The 25,047-nt window shown below is 34.7% G+C and overlaps 1 protein-coding gene across 2 annotated transcripts; it reads right to left on the bottom strand.

Moving 5' to 3' along the window:
* LOC101220626 (myosin-11) lies at positions 1-25,047 on the bottom strand. 2 transcript variants are annotated; one of them, XM_031889119.1, is made up of 26 exons: positions 24,702-25,047; positions 24,103-24,231; positions 22,082-22,225; positions 21,837-21,982; positions 21,599-21,764; positions 16,989-17,047; positions 16,588-16,747; positions 16,345-16,494; positions 16,121-16,257; positions 15,888-16,034; positions 15,680-15,781; positions 15,343-15,400; positions 15,127-15,228; positions 11,299-11,336; positions 9,455-9,581; positions 8,211-8,381; positions 7,965-8,096; positions 7,776-7,885; positions 7,598-7,658; positions 6,654-6,831; positions 6,348-6,553; positions 6,115-6,234; positions 4,995-5,210; positions 4,006-4,145; positions 992-1,233; positions 1-447 (listed from the first exon to the last, which is right to left on the bottom strand). In XM_031889119.1, the coding sequence occupies exons 1-26, from the start codon at positions 24,702-24,704 to the stop codon at positions 404-406; spliced, it is 3,288 nt and encodes a 1,095-aa protein (XP_031744979.1). In that variant the 5' UTR covers positions 24,705-25,047; the 3' UTR covers positions 1-403. The 2 variants fall into 2 exon arrangements, with proteins under 2 accessions (XP_031744979.1, XP_011659225.1); XM_011660923.2 differs by having other exon boundaries at positions 21,608-21,764.

The raw sequence follows: 25,047 nt of genomic DNA, 5'->3' as shown, positions 1-25,047 counted from the left end.
TGTGGTAAAAATATTGTTTTCCAATGGTTTGATTAGTCTAAAAAATCCAGCAATTTCCAAACCAATTGTGTTCTGTCAGAATAATTGACATTATCATGAAGAATGAAGTTAGTGAAACTGATGATCAGTATAAATACAAGTGGCTAATGATCTATGCATCCCAATGTGTAAATATAAGATGAACAAAAAAAAAGTGTAAGTAAAAGGCCAAAAGGGTTCTGTTTGTTGAATCTCTGTGTACTTAAGTTATCCTCTATTCTTTGTTCCTTTGGATATAGGTGCTATGCTAAAATACCTTTAAAATCTTAGGAATTCTGTTTCCTAAAAATATTTGGAGTAATATATATATATATAGTAGGAAATATATTTTTGAAGGGAAGAAGAAATGTACAGGAGGTAGCCATTAGAAGTAGTCAGAGAATCCCCCTTCCCTGTCACTTTCAGATCCTGCAAACACCAAATGGAACACTTTTATTAAACTAAAAGCATTAGCAGCGAGAACCTTTGGTCCTAAATAGAGGACTTTTTTGATAGCCAAGAACGTAGCAAGAGCTTAAACTAAGCATTTTTTCAGAATTTTTATTCTTACTTTTGATAACATATGATGTAACCAAACACCCTACGAATTTAGGGGAGTGTTTGATAAGTCAAAAGCTTTCTTCACCGTGTTCCAAAACTCATATTCAGAAAGGAAATATTTAGCTAACAGTTTGATCAATTAAAAAAGATAAACTAAACTAAACTAATCTGATATGAATATTGAACGATATCAAGGGAAAAATCCATTTAAACATACATATAAAAATACCAATTACGGTGGAGGATATCTATAGGACTGGGTGTGGCCATATATACAACAGCATCTTGAAGAAAGAAACAAAAATCCTCAACATTGTAGGTGATAAGAGTCCTTCTCAAATATATTCAGTTAGACGATAAATTATGGATTAATTTGTGCTCAAATAACTCTATCGATGTAGCGTAGAGGTACCTGGAATTTCTGCTGCTGAAATATCCTGCACAATCAGCTGAAAAGTGTTGGTACCGAATGAAGAGAAAGTTGGCACAGATGGACTTGGAACAGGAAAGGTGAAGTCTTCTGACGATGAATCAGAGCAACTAGATGTGGCATCTGTCAAAACCTCGTTCAGAAAAGAATTAGATGCATCTGAACTAGAAGTACCCACGATCATTTTCATCTCCGAGATTTGGTTTGACATGCAATGTATCATCCTGTCACACACTCCATCAGATTGATATAATCAAAATAACGTGCAAGAGGATACTAGATGTTGTTCACACTACATTCCCCTCAATTGTTATCCACTACACCTATCTGCCTGGTAGCATAATTTACTTATTTCTCACCAATGGACAAATTCTATGCCCATATATTCTGAGAACCGCAGGTGGGGATAAATTGTAGAATATGATACTTGTGCCTCTTTTTAAGGATAAATTTCTCATTTTTCCTTACCTCTTTACATCATTCTCTACCATTTGAGAGTGATGTGATGGAAGAAAATGATTTAGCATCCACTATAAAGTCGTATGAGCAACTAGATTAGACTTGACAGATTTACAATTCTCAAACTAGATGAGTTTGAGACAATTTTTAGAATGCCCTAGCAATTGTGTTAAACCATGCCGTAAGAAATTTTTCTCCTGCATCATCTCATTCTATGTTGCTATGTGATGGTTTGTACATGTTTTTGGTTGAACATGACAATTGAAATATCTGTTGATATGTCAATTTATCCAGAAATCAAAAACTTTCACATTGATATTAAAGATTGATATCTCCAATATTATTTATAAGTACACATAAACATAAAGGAAGAGTATTATCTATTAATGGCAATATGAATAACAAAATTTATAACTTAGTATGAAAGTAAAACACTTAGGGCATGTTTGGTAACGTTTTTGTTCCCTGTTTTTTGTTTTTTGTTTCTTCTTTTTTTAAAACAAGAAACATGAATGTGTTTCATAACTATTTCTATTTCTTGAAAAAAATAAATAAACAAGAAGCAAAAATAGAAAATGTGATTGATAAATGTTTCTTGTTTCCTGATTTTCTTCAAGATTTATTTTTTATTTTATTCATGTTATTTTATTCACGTCTAATTCAATTAAACATTATACCACTCACTTTATCAAACCTAGATAGGAATGTCTTCTAGTAATCTTTATGAGATCAAGATGAGGATTGAGATCTGAAGGACAAAGCTGACAAGGAGGAAGAAGAAAACCCACGATGAAGAGGAAGACTGAAATCCACGGCGAAGAGGAAGACAAAGACCCATAGCGAAAACACGGGTATGACGAAAACCCAGATTTGCGTGAAAAGGAGAAGGAAGAGGAAAACCCAGATCCGACGAAGAGGTCGACATCGTGTAGAGGAAGACGATGAGAGGCGAGGAGGAAGATGGCGAAGACGATGGTTATTTAGGAACGACGATGGAGATAAGAGGAAGAAAAAGGAAACCACGTAGAGTGGTTATTTGGGGAAGAAGATGGAAGTAAGAGGAAGAAAAATGAAATCAAGTGGGAAAATGGAAAAGGAAATAGAAAAATAATTGAGAAAAAGGAAAAGGAAACCAATAAAAATAATGAAGAAAAATGAAAAGGAAAACAATAAAAATAATTGAGAAAAAGGAAAAAGAAACAATAAAATAGTTCAGAAAAAGGAAAAGAAAAAGAAAACCAATAAAAATAATTGAGAAACGGAACAGAAGAAACTACTTTTTTTTGTTCCTAATAATTCCTTATAAAATGAGAAACGTTTCTTTTTTTTTTAAAACGAGAAATAGGAAACGTTACCAAACACCTCTGTTTCTTAAAAAATGAAAACAGAAACATGAAACAAGAAACGGGAACATTATCAAATGAACCCTTAATTATTAGTTTTTATAATATTTTATTTGTAATTACTGATGTTTCTTAAACTTCAAATCCTGATATTGACATCAAGATCTATATTTTAATGATTTGTAACACTTTACGAATCTGATAGAACTCAACAATGTTGTTTACGTGAAAAACAAATACAAGGACCAAGGAAAGTTTTAGAGCTCCCCAATCTGTCCAAAAACCATCCACTCTCAAATTACACAGAAGATGACCTCCCTCACTATCTCTTGCTTATATTTTCAAAATACATTCCTCTAACGACTTGATATCTAACTGCGCCCCACTCACCTAACTGTAGCTCTCCAATACTCCCCCCAAATTTAAAACTTCCGTTCCTCTTTCAATCCTTATCCCATAGACTATTAGCTACTTTTTGTGGAAGACTTTTTACCATAGCTAAAGTTAGCAACACTGTACCATGCACTTCCATGACCAGCTATCCACCCGATTTTAAGCGGAATTACCAATTATTTAACGTCATAGTTGAAAATTTCAGTCTCAATGTCCAAGCTATTGAGAGAGTAGGACCCCATTTGGTTAGGTGAGAGATGGTGGGGAAGCTAGTGGAACCAGGAGGATTAGGGATATGAAGCTTGAGATTACAAGACAAGGATCACCTAGCAAAATAGTTGTGGGCGTTCTTCAGGGAGCCTAATGATTTCCAGTATAAAGTTGTTCTGAGTAGATACGGTCCACACCCATCAAAGTGGGTTTCAAGAGGTGGTTTTAAAGTTCCCAGTGAAAATCTTTGGAAAGACATAGGGTTTGAATTCCCCTTATTCTTCAATTTATAATTGTTCCATTGGGCATGGCTCGTAGGTGTATTTTTGGGAGGATTGTTGGGTCGGTGATAACCCCTTTGTGCATTGTTTCTACACTTATACCATCTCTCGACTAAGAGGTTGCACTCTATTGTCTTGATATTGCCTATTTTAGCAATGTCATCACAGATATTAGTTGGGAAATTCCTAGACAATTTACCTTATATGGTCTGATTGACAAAATTATATGTTGTAATCACCATTCTCCACACTTAATTCAATATCATGGTGAAAATATCATATGCTTTTTAAGGCAGAATGTTAGTAATACCTGTTAATGTAGTCCTGAAGTTGACGTACTTTCCTTTCTGTTCCTTTTAGTTTTTTACGTCCTTCCTCATTTGCTTTCTGCGTTACAACATAATTCCTTTCACACTCATTAGCTCTTTGCCTTTCAGCCACCAGCATGGCCTGTTCACATAAACGTGTTCTGCCACCTTTAGTCATTTTGGATTTCGAGGAGAAAGAAAACAAAAATTTATAATAAAAAACAAAAGAAATTATTCACTATAACTAAATGTAAACAATTAGCATTAGTTCCTTTAATGTTAAATGTAGAAAATATGGAGAATGGGAATTTAACCCTTTCATCTTTGAAAATAAATTATAATTCCGTTGCATATCTAGGTGCAGTCACATTAGACATTTCAATTGCAGTGATGTAATAAAAATTATTATAATATCAAATTTGGCACTCGCGTTCTTTCACAACTTGTATTTGAACATCTAACCTTAAGGAAAGAAGTAAATGTCAATTTGCGATCAACTATGATCATGTTGCTGTTCTTTCATAATCTATATGACATTACACGCATCTTGCATATATAAATATCCATGACAGGTATACTTGAATCCATCTTACTTGAAAGTAATCTTACATCTACTACCATCTCATTCTCTTCCTCTCCAGAGTCAATAACCGCTCGATCTATAGTGTTTCTGAGTTCTACTTTCTAACATAATACTAGATGTTGACATCACCACATTACTTCAACTGAAATCAAGCTGGTTAGAAGAACTTATTCTATCTATTTCTAGCAAGAAATTTTGCTTTTCTGAAGTTCAAGTCTAACCAACCAACCTATGTACCTAATCTAACCTACATGTCTGAATGATGTTTAATCCTTGTTTATCTTCTAGCATATATACAAAAATTTACCCGAGATGTCACACAAAGAACAAAATTGAATCTCCTGGAAACACTGACGGGAAGAATGAAAGAAATATAATACCAATCAGCATCGACTGAATTAGAGTTACCTTTAGATTAGCCACTTCTGCTCTGAGAGTGGCCACTTTATCTGCATCTTTAACCGGACTACTGGGTTCTTTAATAATAAAGTATGCTTCTTCTATTTCCTGTGGAGAAACACGGCTTTCCTTGGCAATCATTTCAATTGTTTCATCAATGGTGTCTCTACCGTTGTCGAGCAATGTCGGCAAAACCAGATCCTCCTCTGTTTCTTCCAAGTTAGTCTGTGATCATCATTTTGAATTCTTGTGTAAGAAGAAACATATCTCTTATTAGATTAACCCGTTCGTCTACCACAAAAACACAATATGCTCCGTCAAGTTGAATACTATAACATGAAAGCCAAAGTTGTTCTTAGTGATATATAATTAAATTTGTCTTCAATCACTAGCTTAACCTTTTGGGTGAATTGGTGTTTTAACACTTCTTGCCATTTCAGTTCAACAAATTTGTTTGACACTCCAAAGCTGTTAAAAATTTGGTGTTCCCCTGTGGCAATCACAAATTTAAGCTATTCTAAAAGGGGAGACATTTCTATTTTCTATGATATGAAGTCAGGCACGACTCTCTTCAAAGTCCAGACAACTTTCTTTCTCATTAATGTATGCCCTACCATTGAGCTGCATGACATAGTAGTCATTGACTTTTAGTACTTTTCTAGGGAATTAAAAGACAATGCAATATAAATATAGAATAATAAAATAGTAAATGTTTAGGAAAACATTGTTTACAGCTGTTGGAAAATAAATAATTAGTTTTCAATTTACCAAAAGTTCACCGTAACTTTATCAAGAACCTAAATAGCTCTCTCATGATTTTAGTTATTACTTCGAAAAAAAATTAATAAAAAATATAAGTTCATAGTTAATTTGTTGTGAAAAGATAAAATGCTAAAATAAAAGAATTTGCTTTTCAAATTTAAGGTAAAATGAAAAAGTTATTTACCAAGAAATTAATAATATTACTTTTTTACAAGTTACATAAACATTATTTTAAAAAACAGTGCACTTATGGTCATGATATAGTTGTTAACTGAAATGTTAAGCAAGAGAGCAATTCTCGATGTCTTAAAATATCCACAGTGAAAAGAGGACGGTAATTATACCTATAAGGTAAAATGCTACCTACCATCCTTTGCTTCTTAAGACCTTCACCAGAAGTTTTTGAGTTTGATCCACATTGTGAACTGGTTGATGATTTTCTAACTGTATTATACTTCGGCGAGGTTCTATACTGACGCCAATAAGACTGGACTTGAAAGAAAAAGGAAGAAGATTACTCGAGAAACCAGATATCAGAGACATAAAAATGATCATCGCAATGAAGCATTGATCCAGTGGTATAAATATCCATGAACTTACTTGAATAACTTTCACAGCCTTAACCTGCCTTGTATGTCTGTATTCACTCCGAGCAACCATGGCACGCATACCAGCCTGAATAACAACTGTTGAGATCCTCGTTTTAACATGGAGGTTCCTGGCAAGGTATGCACGGATATTCTTTTGAATTTTGACGGCAGCTGCTTCCCTTCTCCTAATTTCATATGACTCCCGGGCAAGAACACCTGGTAAAATAACAAGCTAATATACTTCCCTGAACTAAAAAGAAAAAATAGGAACAATTATGCATCTCCAGCACTTGATTTATTTATCTGGGAGAGTCACCTCTCCAATACGACTGTAGACGAATGCAAGCTCTTCGCATGGCAATGTACTTTCTACGATCAACTCGAGCTCTGGCATGCTTCTGTATAACTACAGCAGCAGCACAATGTATTCCTGTTCTTCGTGCATCTAGTTCGGCCATCAAATTACCCCTCAGGAAAATTTTTGATTGCCCTATCTGCAAAAATATGTGATTAATATCAGAAACTTTCAACCACGTTCACCCATCAAATGTAAGATTTCCAAATATCACAGTTAGGAGTCATTCCTATGCATTCGATCAGATACATGTATTGAACTAGCGTTAAAGCATGTATTGAAAGCTATGATTTTAATATTTATATTTATATTTATGTATAATTATTTTTTTCCTGATCTCAAAATAGTTATATCCATTTATTTGATATTGCGTAACCATCACATGTATCCTCATATGCTTTTTATGAGGTAAGATGCTCAATTTCCTTGTTTCCAAGAATGCCTTTTATACTTCATATAGTACCTATCTTTCTTTTTTGGTAAAAGAAACAATTCAATGATATGAAAAAGGGCAAAACCCCAATCAAAGGAACAGATATCACCTATCTTTCATACTTCATAGGAGATTAGGTTACTTAACGAGTCTGATTAACAATATACTGTGGCCATTTTGATGAGGATGGCTCCAATTATAAGTGTACGATGTACATTCATTGACACAATCGGAATAGCCAGAATTTTTGTCATGGTTATCTAATATCAAATGAACCGATCTTTTATTCAAGATTTTGTTATCCTTCTGGCAGATGCTGACATCAACGATCAAATCCAAGGTTATTCCATAGTTTTTACGTTACTGTGATTTTTTCTTCATTGATATGTTAATGTTACTCGTGCGAAAGATTTGAGGTAATTCCCTGATGACTCAAGACAATCGTAAAAGCCAACAGCATAGCTTCACTTACCAGATAACCTTTAAGTCCCATCTTCTCTAGAATCTTTTCGCACGCAGCCTTCTCTTCATAGCTGCTCACAAGCATCAGCAAGGGAATGTTAAAATACTCCAAAGGAAAGTAAACAAGTTTCAGAATGCAGCACCCATTTATATTCTACTTCAAAGTATAAACAAGGAAAAATACTTACTCCCCTTCCAATACCTCGGGTGCAAGAATTCCGAATCGAGATAAAAATTCGGAAAATGTTCTATGAGTAGGGTATCCTGCACATTTGATTCTAATTGCCTCCAAAACGCCCTGCAAAAATGACAGTGTCCAATGCAAATTAACTAACATTATTTTTAGATTCAACAAAAACACTTGTTTTAAAACCTACTCCAGAGCGTAATTGTTGCATAACAGTAGCATTCTCAAAGATGGCTGGTTGTAGAACAGTATTGGGCTTCACGCATCTTATATAGTGGGGTTGGGTTGAATTTAACGTTTCCATCAACTGCTGTAGTTGTAACTGTCGAGAAATAGGTCAAACAAACATAACTATTGCAGTTTTTTCTTGTGCAGTCTAGAAGGATATTTCCAGAAAATCATTCAAAAGTATATGCAAGTCCGTAACATATGATACCTTAAAACGAGAGCCAATTGAAGAAAACTTTGATGATTTGGCCGTCTCCTCAGGATGAGGAGAGAAGAGACCACCGACAAAAGCACATTTTGAAGCACTTAACAAATCTTGATGTTCAGAGACAACATAATCTTTATTTTTGTCTAGAAACTGATCTGACTGATATAGAACCTGAAAAAGTCCAAATAATATAGACTGACCCTTAAGTTTCTTATTTATAAATAACTTTAGGCTAAATTATAATTTTAGCCCATGAACTTTTAAGGTTGTGACTAATGAGTCCTTAGACTTTAAAAGAGCCAAGAGGTCAAAAAATTTCAATCTTATGTCTAATAGAATCCTTGAACTTTAAAAGTTTAAGTAGCTAATTGGTCCATAAATTTTCAATTTTGTATTTAATAAGACCTTTTTTTTAGTTTCAGAAACCTATTAAATACAAAATTGAAAAGTCTTGGTCCTAGTAGACACAAAATCAAGTTTCTGCTTTCTAAAATTTTTTAATATTTTTGGAACCTAATAGATATAAAATTCAATGTTTACGGACATATAGGAAAATTTTACAGTTCAAGCATATATTAGATATAAAGTTGAAAATTCAACAAACCATTAAATACTTATAAAAAATTCAATTTAACATTCAAATTTTGGGGCTGCTATCAATTTAAATCATGAACTCATAGCAATTTAAACCATGAACTTTTATAAATGTATCAATTTACCCCCTCCCTTCAGTTTTAGTTTGAAAAATATCATGCAAGACAAATTTTTTCAATTAAACTTTTATAAGTGAATAAATTTAAAACATTTATCAGGATTATGTTTAAAAATCATTAATGCTTTCAATTCTTCCAAGTGCATGAACTTCTTCAAATTTTAGATTAACAAAATGGACAACTAGAACTGATGCATGAACAATTTTCAAAATAAATTTTAATTAAGAGTTTAAAAATCAATTGGATTATGAATAATGTGTAGAAGTTCAATTAATAAAATTATCATTTTCACACTATGTCTATCCAAACAAAACATAATGCAATGTTTAAATTGATACACATGAAGTTCAAGGTTTAAATTGATACAATTTAAGTTTAGATTTTAAATTGATACAACTCCAAATTTCAAAGGGTATAAATTGATATTTTCTCTAAATACTTTATAAAGTTTAGATACTTACTAGACATGATCGTGAAAGTTTAAGGAACAAACTTGTAATTTAACGATTACTAAAATAAAGACAAACTCACATCTCCAGCATAATGAACAATCGTAAAATCTGAGCGGGCCAATTTTGGCTTGGTGAAGCGTTTATGATTTTTGAAGGTCTGATATAGCTTTTGTGAAAATGTTTCATGATTTGATTTTGGGAACATGCTGTGTTTAAAAATTATAAAATTAATTAGGTCAAATGGGAAAAATGTTAATCAACTAACAAAAATAAACCTTAGATTTAAAAGAAGGCATCTAGGCAATAATTTTATCATGTGGCCAATATTTCCTAATATTACAATATTGATTAGAGATTTAATGGACAATATGTTTTGCATGAGATAAATGAATTGATATTGGCATTGCAACTAGCAGAAGGCAAATAATAAATACAAAGATTTCTAGGGATGTGAATGTGCCATTGATACTTTTTGCATGAGATAAAGTGTGTGGCGTACACGGGACCTCTAGAACATTGACCAAAGTTCCACATGTTAAGTCTACCTTCTCTCTTCTAACTAACGAGATTTGTCAAAGACAAATCTAATCCTCGAAAGGGACCTAATTTTTCTTTAAAGGAAACAAATCTATTCGTTGAATAGATGAAAGGAGACTGATGTTCAAAATACAATATATAAATGCAAGGAAGCCAAGGAAAACATAAGATAGAAGTGCAATAAAAGTGCCAAAACAAAAACAACATAAACACTAAGCTGGAAAAATAATGGCTAGTCTACATTCTATCTTGTAACTAACGGGATGTGTCAAAGACAGAGATGTAATCCTCAAAGGGGACCTAATTAAATCAAGGGAAGGTGACTGTTTTAAAACCCCATACATCAGTTATGTGCATAATCTACTTTAACTGAGGTTCATATTTTCTGTCAAAATATCAATTTTAACACTAGCTGTAAAAAATCTTGGTCAGGCTGTTTCAAGTCGGCAAAATTGAAGGTCAGTAACTGGTGTTCCTTTTTCAAGCTATTTAATTGGTTTTCTTTGCAAGATATTGGTTTCTTAGTTTTGTTTTTTCTTTTCTTTTCTCTCTTTCTTTCTATCGTCTTTTTGGGAGTTGGTATCTTCAAGCATAAGTCTCTTTTTATTATTCCAATGAATACTCAGTTTCTTGTTCAAGAAAACAAATTCTTTCATAGTCCAAGGTACTTTGAGAAAGGATTTCTTTTAGCCAATGTGCAGGGGCTTTAGCCAAAACTTTGAAGTTTTGAGTAGTGAAACTAATAGGTATGCTTCACCCATACTTATCAAGGTGAAAAGAAAAGTTGGAAGAGTTTGCAAGCCACTATATTTTTACTTGGTTCCGATCCAACAATCACATCTGGTCATGATTTTTTTATACTTATAATTTTAGCCAGGGTTGTTACCTTATCTCACCTCAAACATTTGTTACTAAGTATTAATGGATACTTTTGTGATTTCCTTTTCAGTTTTAGTATATCTTCTTTGGCTGCCAGCTGGTTGTTATTTTCGGTTCCCATTTTTTTGTACATTACCGTGTTGCTCTCTTGTAAAAGGAATAAAGATTATCCTAAATAAAAAAATAATAAAAAAATTATTAGGTTAACTTTGTTTTCCTTTCCTAAATAATATAATTTCCTAGAATAGACAATTGTCATTTTCAAACAAATGATTTTTTTTCTGCCTACAGAAATTCAATAGCATTTGGAAATATTAGTCCTTTCCAAGAAAAGGATTGCATGTGGAAATTACGACACTTCTGCTTAACTTGTGTCTGACCAGATCAATTGGCATAAAAAATTATGAATTCATGAGGAGCAACTCTACGTGCTGGTCAAATGTGCAGCTTATCTTAAGACCAGGAAAAGAAAATGTTAGCAAGTTTAAAGTAAAAGAATGAGCATACCAAGCTTCATCAAGAAGAGGAATGATTCCACCTGGCTTCTGCAAAGGCACATAGAAGTGGATGATTACATAAGTCACAACACCAAACCGGAGTCATTTATCTAACAGCAAAACCAATTCCATGAAACGAGTAAAAAAGGAAAAATAATCACTAAAAGATCTCTTGTTCCTTTCACCGTACAAGCTCCAAAAAGAAAGCACGCATGAGAGCCAAACAAATCATTTTCTTTGTACCAGCAAAAGGATGGCCCAGCAACAAAGAAGCCAAAGCATCAGAGATGGAATTAGGACAAGTAAATAACTGTCCAAAAGCAAGTAGCACAGTAGTCCAATGACTAACAGCAAAAGAACAGTGAAAATACAAGTGGACGGGGGTTTAGCATGTTGATGACAAATATGACAACAAGAGTGAGAAAGAGACACATATGACAAAAAGAGTGAGAAAGAGACACAAAAAACGATCAGCCGTATTGATGGCACCCCAGCAAAGCTCTCGAAAGAAAATTTTAAATTTTTTAGGTAACTGTTTTTACAGTGACCGAGTAGAGATCAAATAAAATAGAATCCATAGCACCCAATAATCAGCCATCAGAGATTTAACTGTAAATATCATAGATGGGTCAAGTAGTCGTATCAAAAAAATCAGAAGATGAATGCAATTTGACAGAAGCTTAGACAAGGTGATCCCCGTATTGAGGGATGTGTCTCTAGTGCAAATTTTTCCATTATTATTAATTGTAGTCCTCGTTGTAAAATAATCCCTACTCGCGGCAGCTTAGACAAGGTGATCCCCTTTCTCCTTTTCATTTTTATATTGGTTGCCAATTGCTTAAGTCATCTGTTGGACCATAGTCTATCTAAAAATTTGATAGCCACTCGCCCCATTGGTGCTTCGAGTTTTATCCTGAATCACTTGCAATTTGTTGACGACGTTTTGCATTTTCCACTACTAATCGCGCTGCCCTTACATGCTTGTATGAGGTTATTCATGTCTTTGAACAACCTTCTAGTTTATTTATCAATCTCTCTAAAAGTGAGCTCCTTGGCATTCATATCTCTGAAGATGATCTAGATTGAATGGTGACTGTTTTTGAATGTAAGAAGGAACAAAGGCCAGCTTCTTATCTTGGCCTTCCCCTTGGTGGCAACCCTAAATCAATGATTTTCTGACAACCAATTATTAAGAAGTTCCAACAAAAACTCCGTAACTGGAAATATGGCTACATCTCCAAGGGTGGTTGCCATACACTTATTCAAGCCACCCTTTCAAGCTTGCCTACTTATTACCTCTCTTTTCCATGCCCCTAATGATATGATTAATTGTTTGGAGAAACTAATTCGTGACTTTTTTTTATGGTTCATGTGATGAAAACGGTATGCATAACATTAATTGGATTACTACTCAGCGCCCTAAGCTTCTTGGCGGTCTTGGCATGGGCAATTTTCGTCATCTAAATTTTACATGAGCAGGATGCTTTGTGGCATCGGCTCATTGTGGCTAAGTACTATTATCCCTCTTGTGTTTGGCCGACTACTGTTAAAAGGTCATCAAAGTCCCCATGGAGCTCCATCTGCCATACTGCTGACCTTGTATTTTCTAGGACTCAATATTGCCTTGGTATAGATGCTCTATCTCTTTTTGGAAAGATCGGTAGCATGATTGTGGTACTCTCTGTGATTTTCCTTGTTTGTTTCATCTCTCTTGTACTCCTGGTACTTCTATTGCTGAAGCGTGGCTTTATGAGTCTGAGACTTAAGATTTACACTTTAGACGTAATTTTACTGATCATGAAATTCAGAAATGGGTATCTTCGTCTACTATTTTGTCTACTAGCAAATTTCATATGGTGCATGATTCTTGGAGATGGACTATTAACTCCTCATCTATGTTTACTGTGAAATCTATGATTGATGACTTGACAGGTGCTCTCGAGCCTTCTGAAAGGGATTTTAATTCGATCATTTGGATGGATCGCTTCCTGAAGGAGCTTAGTCATAAAGCTATAAACACTGTCAATCGTCTCCAACGTCGATGCCTTATATGTCTCTTTCTCCTTCTTGGTGTATTATGTGTTGTGTTAATGTTAAATCTCATGTTCATTTTTTTATTCATTGTCCTTCTGCTCGACAATTTTGGGATCTCCTTTTGAAGCCTTTTGGTTGGTCTACTGCTTTGTCCAATGACATTTCAGACATCCTCAACTCTCTTGATGATGGACCACCTGTTTATTGGTTGCAATAAGGTTATTTGGCTGGTTGTTCTTCAGGCTTTCTTTTGAACTTTATGGGCAAGTGTAATAGGCGTCTTTTTCAAGACTATTTTTCATCTTTTAGTTCTTTTTTTATTGGTGCCAAATGGGGCACCCTTTTAAGAACTTTAGCTTATGGGTCTTAGTTGCCAATTGGCGCTATTTTTGTAATCATCTTTAGGTGCTTGCGATTTCCCCTTATTTCATTTTATCAATGAAATATATGTTTCTTATATAAAAAAAAAAATTGGCCTAAGCTTTTGGGTTGAATTGGTGATTTAAGATAGTATTAGAACAGGTGGTCTAGGTAAGTCTTGTGTCCAAACCCCTGCAACGTTATTTCCTTCCCATTTAATATCGATTTTCATTTGTTGGGCCTTCTTCATATTTCAAGCCCACAAGTGAGGGGGAGCTTTAGATGTTATCTTAAATTTGTATTCACCAATCAACTTAAGCTTTTATATCGGTGATTTAAGATAGTATTAGAACAGGTGGTCCAGGTAAGTCTTGTGTCCAAACCCCTGCAACGTTATTTTCTCCCCATTTAATATCGATTTTCATTTGTTGGGCCTTCTTCATATTTCAAGCCCACAAGTGAGGGGGAGCTTTAGAAATTATTTTAAATTTGTATTCACCAATCAACTTAAGCTTTTATATCGATGATTTAAGATAGTATCAGAACAGGTGGTTTAGGGAGGAATGTTTCAGCCCCTACGTTGTTGTATCCTCCCCAATTAATATTAATTTCCACTTGTTAGGCCTTTTTCATATTTCAAGCCCACAAGGGAGGGAGGGAGTTAGATATTATATTAATTTTGCATTTACCTATCAACTTAAGCTTTAGGTTCAATCAGTGATTTAAGATCATCAAATGAGTCAATCTGTCTATTGCTTGATCGAGTCTTTAACAGCCATTTTCTTGGATTCTAAAAGGTGAAAGCTCGTCAATATGAGTACCTTGATTGCAATCTTGCCTACTGGTGTACATGTCACTAATAGGTGATGATGCACAAAATTTGGAAAGATGTTCCCTAAGAAAGATAGTTTTTTCTTAAGCTCATTCTCCAACAAATGAATAATAGGGTGAAACAAAGCTTGTTACTTCAAACCTTCCAATATATGCAATGTAATATTCCATTTAAAAAAATTAAGGGTACCCCATCCACATTTAGACATGACTTGCAAACTCTCCCAATTAATTAAATGGGAGCCACCAGCCTAATCTTCCCCCTCCTAAATAATGTTTTTCATAAGCTTTTCACTCTGAGTATTGAAAAGAAACAAATATTAGGTAAGGAAAGCTCGCGAGAATAAATTGACACTCCTTCAGTAAAATAGCATTTACTCTTGCCCAGTTTGTTACCAACTCATTCAACCACATGATCCTCCTAGAATAAAGTCTACCCCAATCATCAAGTGAAGTCCTTGCATAACGTATAAGGTATATCAATATGGAAAACTAGTTGAGACATTGAGATGTGCTTTCTCTATGCTATTAAATAAGAAGAAAGCAATAGTATACGTAGTGTTGTGAATGCATCTTTAGACTTCAGGAGCAAAGTTAAGAAGAAAAGTTGAACCTTCTCAATCAGATCAAGGACATCTTGATTATCAACAAATTCAATGTAGCTCCAATCAATTTCCTCTTTTACATATTCTTCTTGCTCCATCTTGAATACGTGCTGAATAAAATCATAACATCCAGGTTTGACATTGAAAATTGAAAAAAGAAAAAAGAGGAAGGAGAAGAAAGTCAAGATCAAAGACAAAGTTATCAAACGAGACTGACCTCATACCTGGTTGAAATGTTGCTGCAGCTTTTCATTTGTGTAATTGATGCAGAATTGCTCAAAACTGAAGAGAGTGGAGGATAGCCAGTCAACATACAACTTGTCCATTAATAACTACGCCCAAATCAACAACTGCTCTATTTTTAAGAGATCTTTATGATTGCTCAAGTAGTAAGAAGCTCGCTAACAGATTAAATTATCCTATTTCCAGAAAATGGCAGAAAGGAAGATATTTGCATGTGCTGTGAGCATGAGTGTTTTGTCTAAATCCATCACCTATTAGTTAATATATATATATAGAAACAAAACTCTCATCAAAAGCCAGAGTTACAAGAAGGATCACCTATTTGTTTGAAAGCTCTCAAAACCATAAATATCAAGTACTCCAATCAGATACTTCGAGCAAGGATCTTGTCCGATGGATACATTGATTTTATCTACCAACCTGGATAAGTTAAACGACCGATTGTACTAATTCCTGTTGAAGTAAGAAAAATCTATTGAACTACAACAGAATCTAAACATGACAATGCTAGGATAACCAATATTACCAGTCAAACAAACGGGAGTATATTGTCTTGGCTAATCCATCCCTGCTAACTGTTGCACCATGCGGATCAAGACTTCTCTTGATGACTTCCTCCGGTGTAACCATCATGCGCTTGCAAAGAGCATCTTCTAATGCATTGGGATCACACCTGAAATATTTTTAGGATCAGAATAAACAAAATTTGAAGGTTATTATGAGAAATACAGAGTAATAAAAGCAAAGCTCCAGTCACACATGAGAAGCTCTGCTGTCATGTGAAGATGAAATTTTGATTCTTCATCTTTTACAAATGATGAATCAGACTCTTCTCCTTTTGCAAATTCAATATTACCCAGATGGAGAATTGCAGCCACAACTCTGAAAATTGCATCCTGAAAGAAAGAGGGAGGAAAGGGGAGGCATTTAGCAGTAGCTTGATGCGTAGGAAAATGATAGCTACCTGCTGAGTAAGGTATCACCTGCTCTTGTTCACCTATTCCAACAATATCCATGGCTCTCTTTGTCGCAAGATAATCGTGGGCATCATTCACACCAGCCAGTTCATAACAATTTGATTGGTTTAGATAGTGAAATGATTTTGGATTTCCCAGCTTATATCTCTCTCTCTCCTGGAAAAATCACTTTGCTGATGAAAATTAGTTGACAAGAAAAAAATATTTCAAAGAAAAGGAAAGGGAGAGAGAGAGAGAGATACCACCAACCTGAGGTGGAGCTGCACAGAGAAGGTAAAAGCAATGATAGTTGCGCTCAAGGTCTGATATTTGACAAACCCGTGATCTCTCAAGAAGATAAGTTCTGATGGCAGCTCCTGATATTCTTCCCTTCTTGTCGAATTGGATCTCAACAAATTTCCCAAACCGGCTGCGCTAATGTATACAATAAATTATCAATAGGCAACTCATGCAACAAGCTATTGAAATTCCACTTCTGATGGAGAAGAAAAGGTTCCTACGAATAAATGAAAGGTCTAATATCAACAGTAAACATGTATGTGGAAATGGAAGCATTGTATCCAGTAGAAGCCAGATTATGTAAGTGTCAATCCAATCATTTCTAAGAAAATCCCTATATTGCAAAAGCTCAAGTAAGGATAACTTTTTACCTTGAATTATTGTTTCTCACTGTTTTTGCATTGCCAAAAGCTTCAAGAACTGGATTCGACTGCATCGGGTTTAAACAGGATTCAGGAAGTTGAGAGAGAAGATGTCACAACATAAGAAAATGCCAACTTATAAATATATAAAATTCAAATCTCAAGTATCATCAGAAGAAATGAAAAATATTACAAGAAAACCATCCCCTAGGAAAAGGAAAAGTGGCATTTGAAACCATTTTCTTTCAAACGCTTAAGACCGATGTTACCATTAGATTTTTATGGCCTTAAATTGTCAGGAATGCTCTCTGCATTTTCTTTAATGGAGCTCTACCTACATGGAAATTTGGATCGTACTCTATATTCATCAATTATATAATGGAAAATTAATGAAAGTTTTTGAGAACTTGAATTATCCTTAAGCGTTCTCAAACACAATGTCTTGTTCTTATCGGGAGAAAAAATTGTTCCCCAATGGCATAAGTAAAGCAGTTTTGAAATTTTCTTTCACAGGTAAAAGATATTTATAGTTGTCTCAAATAAATGTGGATCAACAAAATAATAATAATAATAATAAAAGAGCTAAGAAGCACGGACACAGACAAAAAACATGGATATGACACAACACGGACACTACGACACAACAAGGACACTGCGACACGCCATTTTTTAAAAATCTAAGACACCACAAGGATAAGTTTATTAAACTACTCATTTTAAAAAAAAAATGTCTTTTTTATAGTAAAGAAAATTCATAGTAAATGAATTGTTGCAGTTATATGCTTAAAAGACTTAGCTTGATGTATTCCAAATTCAAAAGTTATTATTATTGTCATACATGTGTTTTTCTAATCTACTCAACGAGGGTTCTATGCATGTCTAATGCATTTATTGCACTATCAAGCATGCAATAGGTGTCCACCAAGTGTCGAGTGTCAAAGTGTCAGACACGGGCATGCTGGCCAAGCTTAAGTGTTCGTGCTTCTCAGTAAAAGAGAGAAAAAAAATAAACTTTTGTCCCCTAAGGGTTCTAGTTAGTGTTTATTTGGTCCGTGAAGTTTCAAAATACACTTTTATCTACCTAATTTGAATTTGATTTTATATAAGTGAGTTAAGCAAACAGTTAGTTGACTAACAGAAAGTGACATAGCACGTATGAGCTACGAGGGAACAACTTTCATTAACTTTATTAGAATTAGTTGATGTGTGCCCATTTTATTTTCCATTTTTTCCCTCTTCCCTACTGATGTAAGAAGAACAAGGGTTACTTGGGTAATTAGGTTATATTCTAGGTCAATTCCCTTTTTACCCCCAATTGTGAAATCTATAAATAGAAGTCTTCACCTCTTGTATGAAACATGTTATTCATTCTAATAAAAAATCCATAATCTTGGTTCTTGGAAAATTTTTCCTTGAGGTTACTTAGAATACATCAAATTGGTATCAGAGCTTCACCAATAAAGGGAGTTGTAACAGGCAAGAACACCTCCGACAAGGGAAAGGTTGTAATGCCTAATGAAGAAGAGATCCCATCCCCACACACTTCGGCTACCTGATTGATGGCCGTTGAAGAAAGCATGGTAGACCTCAACGACCGAATGGGAAATCTTGAAATCAACATGGAATGACTTGCTCACCGGCTTGAAGTAGCATTGACTGCCCTTCCCCAGCAACAAGAAATCGGCAACGGCAACCACCAAGAACTCCGGCGCATTGCCAGCCAAATTTCTTGCCAATTATGCCACGAAGAACATCAAGATTTTGTCCGAGATTGGGGGCAACGAGGCATTCGAGGGGCTGGAATACATAGAGCTGGACGAAATTATCAACGAAAAAAGGTTTGAAGTGCAAGAAAGGAGAAGGAAACCAGTCCAAGATTACCAAGAACCCCATTCAAGAATTCAAGAATACTACCAAATTCATCAAGAAAGGAGGTTTGAAGCTCAAGAACAAAGGAGACCTAATCAAAATTATCAATAAGTTTCCCCAAGATTTCAAGATTGCTTTCAAGATTTTGCAAGAACGGACTACTATCGATCAAAGAAGATGTCTAAGGAAACAACCAGCAGTTGGTATAGACAAGAAAATCAACTTTACTTCCATAAAATTTTACTTCCATAAACAATGTTGGAGTTTTGATTCAAGTGATTCGGAAGAAGAACTTCAACATTCAAATTTTGGCCATGCTCGATTTTCTCAAAAAACTTATCATCCAAATTGGAAAATTGATTCTAGTGACTCTAATGATGTTTCTAAGACAATTTGGGACAGAATAAGAAGGCGACAATATCAAAAAATGGTCCAACGATCCAATCAAACCCATTTCCGAAGAAATCAACGTTCATTGGGGAGAATGACTCAACATGTAGATCAACCATCAATTTATTTGCAAGATCCAAAAAAAGATTTGTTTCATATACAAAAGAAAAAAACAAAGAAGTCACAGGTGAAAATTTTTCAAATAGAAAATCATGAAGATAAAATTGAAATGTTGATTTGGAAATGGTCATAAGGGACGAAAAATCCAACAAAGAAGATGAAAAAGAAGTATCAAATACCGAGCAGAACACGACACATTGGTTGCGGTGAAATTGAATCTTCAAACTGTTGAAAAACTTGGAAGTGAATGATAAAGAAAATGTAATTTTTGAAGGATTTTCTTCGAAAGCTAATTCTTTTTAAATTGATTATTTGAATATGGTTTTGAGTGAGATTGAAGGAAACATCTTTTTCGGGTTTCCAACCGATGGAGAGGTTCATCTTTTAGTGGTCATATTTGATTTTTTGTCTCGATGTTATCCCTTCAATCATACTATTTTTGTTCAGAATGTAGGAGGTTGGTTTGGTCATACTCCATTGAACAAGTTTATTTCTTCTTTTTTTTTTTTTTTGCGTCATAAACTTCTTCTTTCTAAACTCATGACGAGTTTTATTTTTGGAGAGATAGAATGATGTAACAAGAATAAGGGTTAATTGAGTAATTAGGTAATATTCTAAGTTAATTCTCTTTTTACCCCCAGTTGTAATAGAACTCCATAAATAGGAGGCTTCTCCTCTTTTATGAAACACATTATTCATTCTAATAAAAAAAATCCATAATCTTGGTTCTTGGAGGATTTTTCTATGAGGTTACTTAGATTACATCACCTACCTTCCTCCCTTCTTCCTTCTCCTTCTTTTCTCCTTCTCTAGTGAGTGCCCACCACCGACCTTGCAATTGCCACGTTGCCAAATGTCGTTACCCTCCCTCCCCTCACCATTTAGGTTGTCCTTTGTTGAGCCACCATCATAGGCCGTACAATCTCTAGTAACCAAAAGAAAAAGGTTGCATGCTAAACCAGCCCATGCAATCAAATCTACCGTAAAAACTCTCTAAAATGAAGCAGAAGTTCAAAAAAAAAAATTCTTGAATTGGCTCTTGCATCGAGAAAAAGAAAATAAATTTAATCTTCCAAATCGTACAAATACAGACGAGAAAATCTTTAGGTAAAAAACAAAAACTTGAAATATAAAGCAGAGATCCTATACGATAATAGCCAAGCCAGAAAAGAGTCCAAACGAATGGTTTGAGACTCAGAGTACTAACAGCTTCCCAGATCCAAAGCAATTGACAACGTCCCAAATTAGAGAAGATCGACAACGTTCAATAAATATGCACAATGTGCTTTTTCTCTTTCTTTTTCATTATGGTCAATTGGGTTAGTTCATGCCTTGTTTTCCTCTTTCTAGTCATTCTTTCTTATCTATGATAATTGCTTTGCTTGCCTAGCCATAAACGAACTCAAAACTTTAAAGGCAAAGAGATGATTTTCAATTGTAGTTTATAGAATTTACCAACTCAGTGAGTAAATCATTCCAGAGGGAAAAAGAAAGGAATGAAAAGTCCTTTTAGGTAGCTGACCAATCCAGTAGTATATGTGGCATATAGAGGTTGCAAGAATCCAACTAAATCAGGACCCTCCCATCATTGCTAGTCATTAGTTCACCAGGAAAGTGGACCTTTTAGGTGTAAAACTAATTTGGATTTTGGATTGGGTTTCAATGAACTGGAAATATGATTTTGTTGACTGAGGTAGGAGAAAATTTAAAGTTCATAGTGGATTGTTTGTCTGTAGAAGAAAGGAGTTGGAAAAAGAGGAGGAGGAAGGGAAAAGAAAAAGGAAAAATCAAAAGAAAAGTCACATATGCTTAAAATATATAAGTTCCAACTCGTTTAAAAATTGCACCTCATATATGCCATGTCATTTTTTTTAATTAGCTGATAATTGACTTAACTCATGGGCCATTTATAACTATTTTCCAAAGCTCAAGGACTAAAAAGGTCCATTTTAAAACCTTAGGGACCAAATGTTACCGACCTTAAACTTCCAACAAAGTGCATTTTGAACTTAAAGCAAATCTACGATGTGCATCCTCATTCTTTATATCTCAAAGATTCCATGTCAACTATATGGTCACAAGTGACCCAAATTATAATCTTGTTAACACTTTGTGATGGATAGAAATAGTAACTGATAATACCATGCGCTTTAGAGACACCATAGGATGCTGGAATAATATTGTATGAAGTATATGCCGATTACATTGTGTCACTATAGTTAGAGTTGATAGACTTGTACCCAACTTACTTCTAGAACTTGTTGTTCAACAGTTCGTCCTTCAGATGCAGCATGGCCGCCCAAAAATGCAAGGTAACACATAAGCATTTTGGTGGTTTCAGTCTTACCAGCCCCACTTTCACCACTTACCAGAATGGAATTGCTTTTCCCATAATTTATCATAGCCCTGCCACAGGTTTGTGATCGTCAATGTCATCCCATGAGAAAACAAAATTTACGGAAAAAATAAGAATTTAACCTATATGCAACATCAGCAATTGCAAAAACATGCGGCTTCAGCTCCCCAATTGGTGCCCCCTTGTACTTCTCCATCACATGTGCATCATACAGACTTGAAATGCTTTGGAATGGGTTGATGGCAATAAGAATGTTTCCAGTATAAGTCTGTTTAATGTCAGAAAGTTATTATTTGGATCCTTAGCTGGAGCCTAACGAATCTGTTTCTTTCACCAAGTAAATCATCAAAAAAATCTTAGATCTTACATAAATTTCATTTATTGCATATCTGATTGCCAAATTATGCAGCAACCCAGGCTCATTCAAATATGACATTCTTGTCATGTCGTCAATTCCAGTAGCAGGAGCTTCTGCGTCCCTTGGATAAAGATTTGACATTTTTACAACCACCTGCAAAAATAAAATTTAGTAATATTTTGCCAAACATGCAAAATACATTGAGTTGTTTGTTAGAAAATAAGCACAATGAGGTACAGTGACTTCAGGAACCCTAAATGTGAAGGCAAGTAAAAGGCCTGAGTGATGTGAGGCACGCCTTGTACATTGATCCAATAATTAAACTGATGGTTAATAAATGTACAAATATAACTTATATCAGAATATTTCGATTATATTCAAAACTATAAAAGCTGGTGTTGTCTTAACTGAAGAAAAAGTGAAGAATCAATGGTATATGGCTGTCAACTTCGACCATAAGGAATATTAGTGAAAAAACGAGTTAGCAGGAGAAAAATAAAACATATACCTTCTGTGCATGTTATTTTTAGGTGAAACGTCAAAAACACCCCAGTCGGTAACTGATGGGAAAATTCTCAAGGATATTATAATTTCTCTAGCCCAATAGCTCCCCCTCCTTTGAAATAATATCTTCAAAATTTGGTAAATTAACGAGATATCTAGTTTATACACTGAAATGGCTGGAAATCAAAACAAATGTCTAAAGGCACACTGTCGTTTAGCTTTTCAAGGAATTCAATAATGCATTTCTCTTCTTTTTTTTTTTCCTTTTCTTTTCTTCTTTTTTTATTTCATTATTTTTTTAATACTACATCAACTCATCAAAAATTTGAATATCCCACCATCTAAAGGAGGTATAAATGCTTTAACCGTTGAGCAAGCCCATGTTGGCAACAATTATTTTCATTCACACCAGTTTCTTTGAGACATGCACTTGATGTTCTCTTTCATGAGACGTATTGGCTGGTTGGAAAATCACACTACATTTTCCTTTTGAGGGAAAAAGATCAGATGGACAACTTCCCTTCTTTCTCTGCTTCTCTCAATCATTATACACGATCACCAATCACCAGTTCTATCTGATGGCTCCTTTAGCAACCCCTTCAAGCTCCACAACCTTTTTTCAACTTTAGGTCTTGATATTAACAAGAAACTTTAATGATATGTCAATACCCAAGACTCATATAACTTAGATCATTGAGGGAGTGTCCATCAAATTAAAGAGTTTAGAAAACTCACGCTTTTTTCTATACAAACCATTTTTAAAATGAACATGGACCCCTCATTTTCCACTGCTACAGTGTCAATCTCATCTTTAAGATGTTTGAAATCTGGAAACCTAAAATTCCATTTTCATATAGTTTCATGTACTTGCTTCGGTATCTTGGAAAAATCAATTCCAAGAACCATATCAAAGAGAAATTTTTTATTAAAAGTCACCAACCTCAATGATGTGTTTGTGCTATTAACGAAAAAGTGGCAAAGGTTTTAGACACTACAGGCTTTATCTTTCACCTACTCTTTTATGGAAACTCAGTCTATCATGCAAGGAGAAGTGATAGAAAAGAGCATGTGCTGACTTGATATTCAATAGCCAATCATTTCCGAACAACAAAAAAATCAAGAAGCCTATTGAATCTCGTGGAGAGAGAGTTCTCACGAAGCCGGCAAAACGACCCACTTTAAAAATACATATAAACTGATGAAACAACAAATCAAAACGTTGACTATGTCAACATTTCATATTTCAGTCATGAAGGAAGAGATAACGATGCATTTTTGTCCTTCAAAGCGAAGAAACATTTAAAAACTGTAATAACACTCACTTCTTGGCATTTTTGTGGAGTTCAGTCACCAGAATATCTAGACACATTCCTTGTTTTCTTAATTTTTTCACGACTGAGGGCTCACTGGTATTATTTGTGTAATCTTATCTTGTTTCTTTTTTTCTGCCGGCATCTCAATGATTAAATTTCTTACACGCCTTTTGCTTAATTTAATGTTAAAAAAAAAAAAAAAAACTATATTACCTGCCTCCCATCACTAGTTTGAATCTCAGCATCTTCCCCATTGATGTTCAGTACGAGTCCATCAATCCAAACAGAATCTATATCTCCCACCCATATTTGAGAACCAACAACAATATTGACAGGCTTGTCCTGCAGCAAATTATATATTATCTCAGTAAGTATCAAAATTCACAACCGTATCAGATAAATAAAGCTTTTTATATCCAACATTTGGGTTGATTACAGTTTAATCAATATTCGATACACAATTACATAACTACAGCTACATGATTTCACAGTGCCTATAGCTCAAGAATGAAATGAAAAGCACAAGGTTTAAGCATCTCCTGAAATCGAATCGGTCGCTCGATATCGTAAATAATCTACAGCGCCATCAACAACCATAACATAATCTCTGAAAATCAGAATATGCAACCATGACGTTTTCCTCTCGTGTTCCTTCTTTCTTTCTTATTAACAGACCGTCAAACGAAAATCACATGAGGGTTTTACATTTCTAATAACTAATAGACTCAATGAACGCAATCATATATCCCCCATTGTAAAATGTGGCGCCAGAATTGCTGAAATTTTGAAGATCGAGGCGTTAAATTACGTACCATTGCGACGCAGAATATGAATTTTCCGAAATGCAGCTACGAGGACATAACCGTTTTGATTCTGTATGGACAAAGCAATGTGGAGGATAAAAAATTGCCCGGCAGAAGCTTGAAATGGTGGGAGAGGGGAAAAAAATCCTTGCGTAAACCCACAAGTTTGGTGTTGTTTGCGTCTGTGTTAGAGCTTGGTTCCTGGTTCGTCGTGGTTTGTGGCGGTAGTAATCTTGAATTCTGCAGTTCCGCCATTATCGTTCGGAGTCCTTGTGGCTATTTTTGCTCTACAACCTCTCAACAGACAGATAGACAGAGAGGAGAGAGATTGATGATCAAACTCACAAATGCATGA

The sequence above is a fragment of the Cucumis sativus genome, chromosome 7, assembly GCF_000004075.3.
Source record: "Cucumis sativus cultivar 9930 chromosome 7, Cucumber_9930_V3, whole genome shotgun sequence".
In the NCBI taxonomy this organism is placed as follows: Eukaryota; Viridiplantae; Streptophyta; class Magnoliopsida; order Cucurbitales; family Cucurbitaceae; genus Cucumis; species Cucumis sativus.
This window is presented reverse-complemented; position numbering and strand designations above follow the sequence as displayed.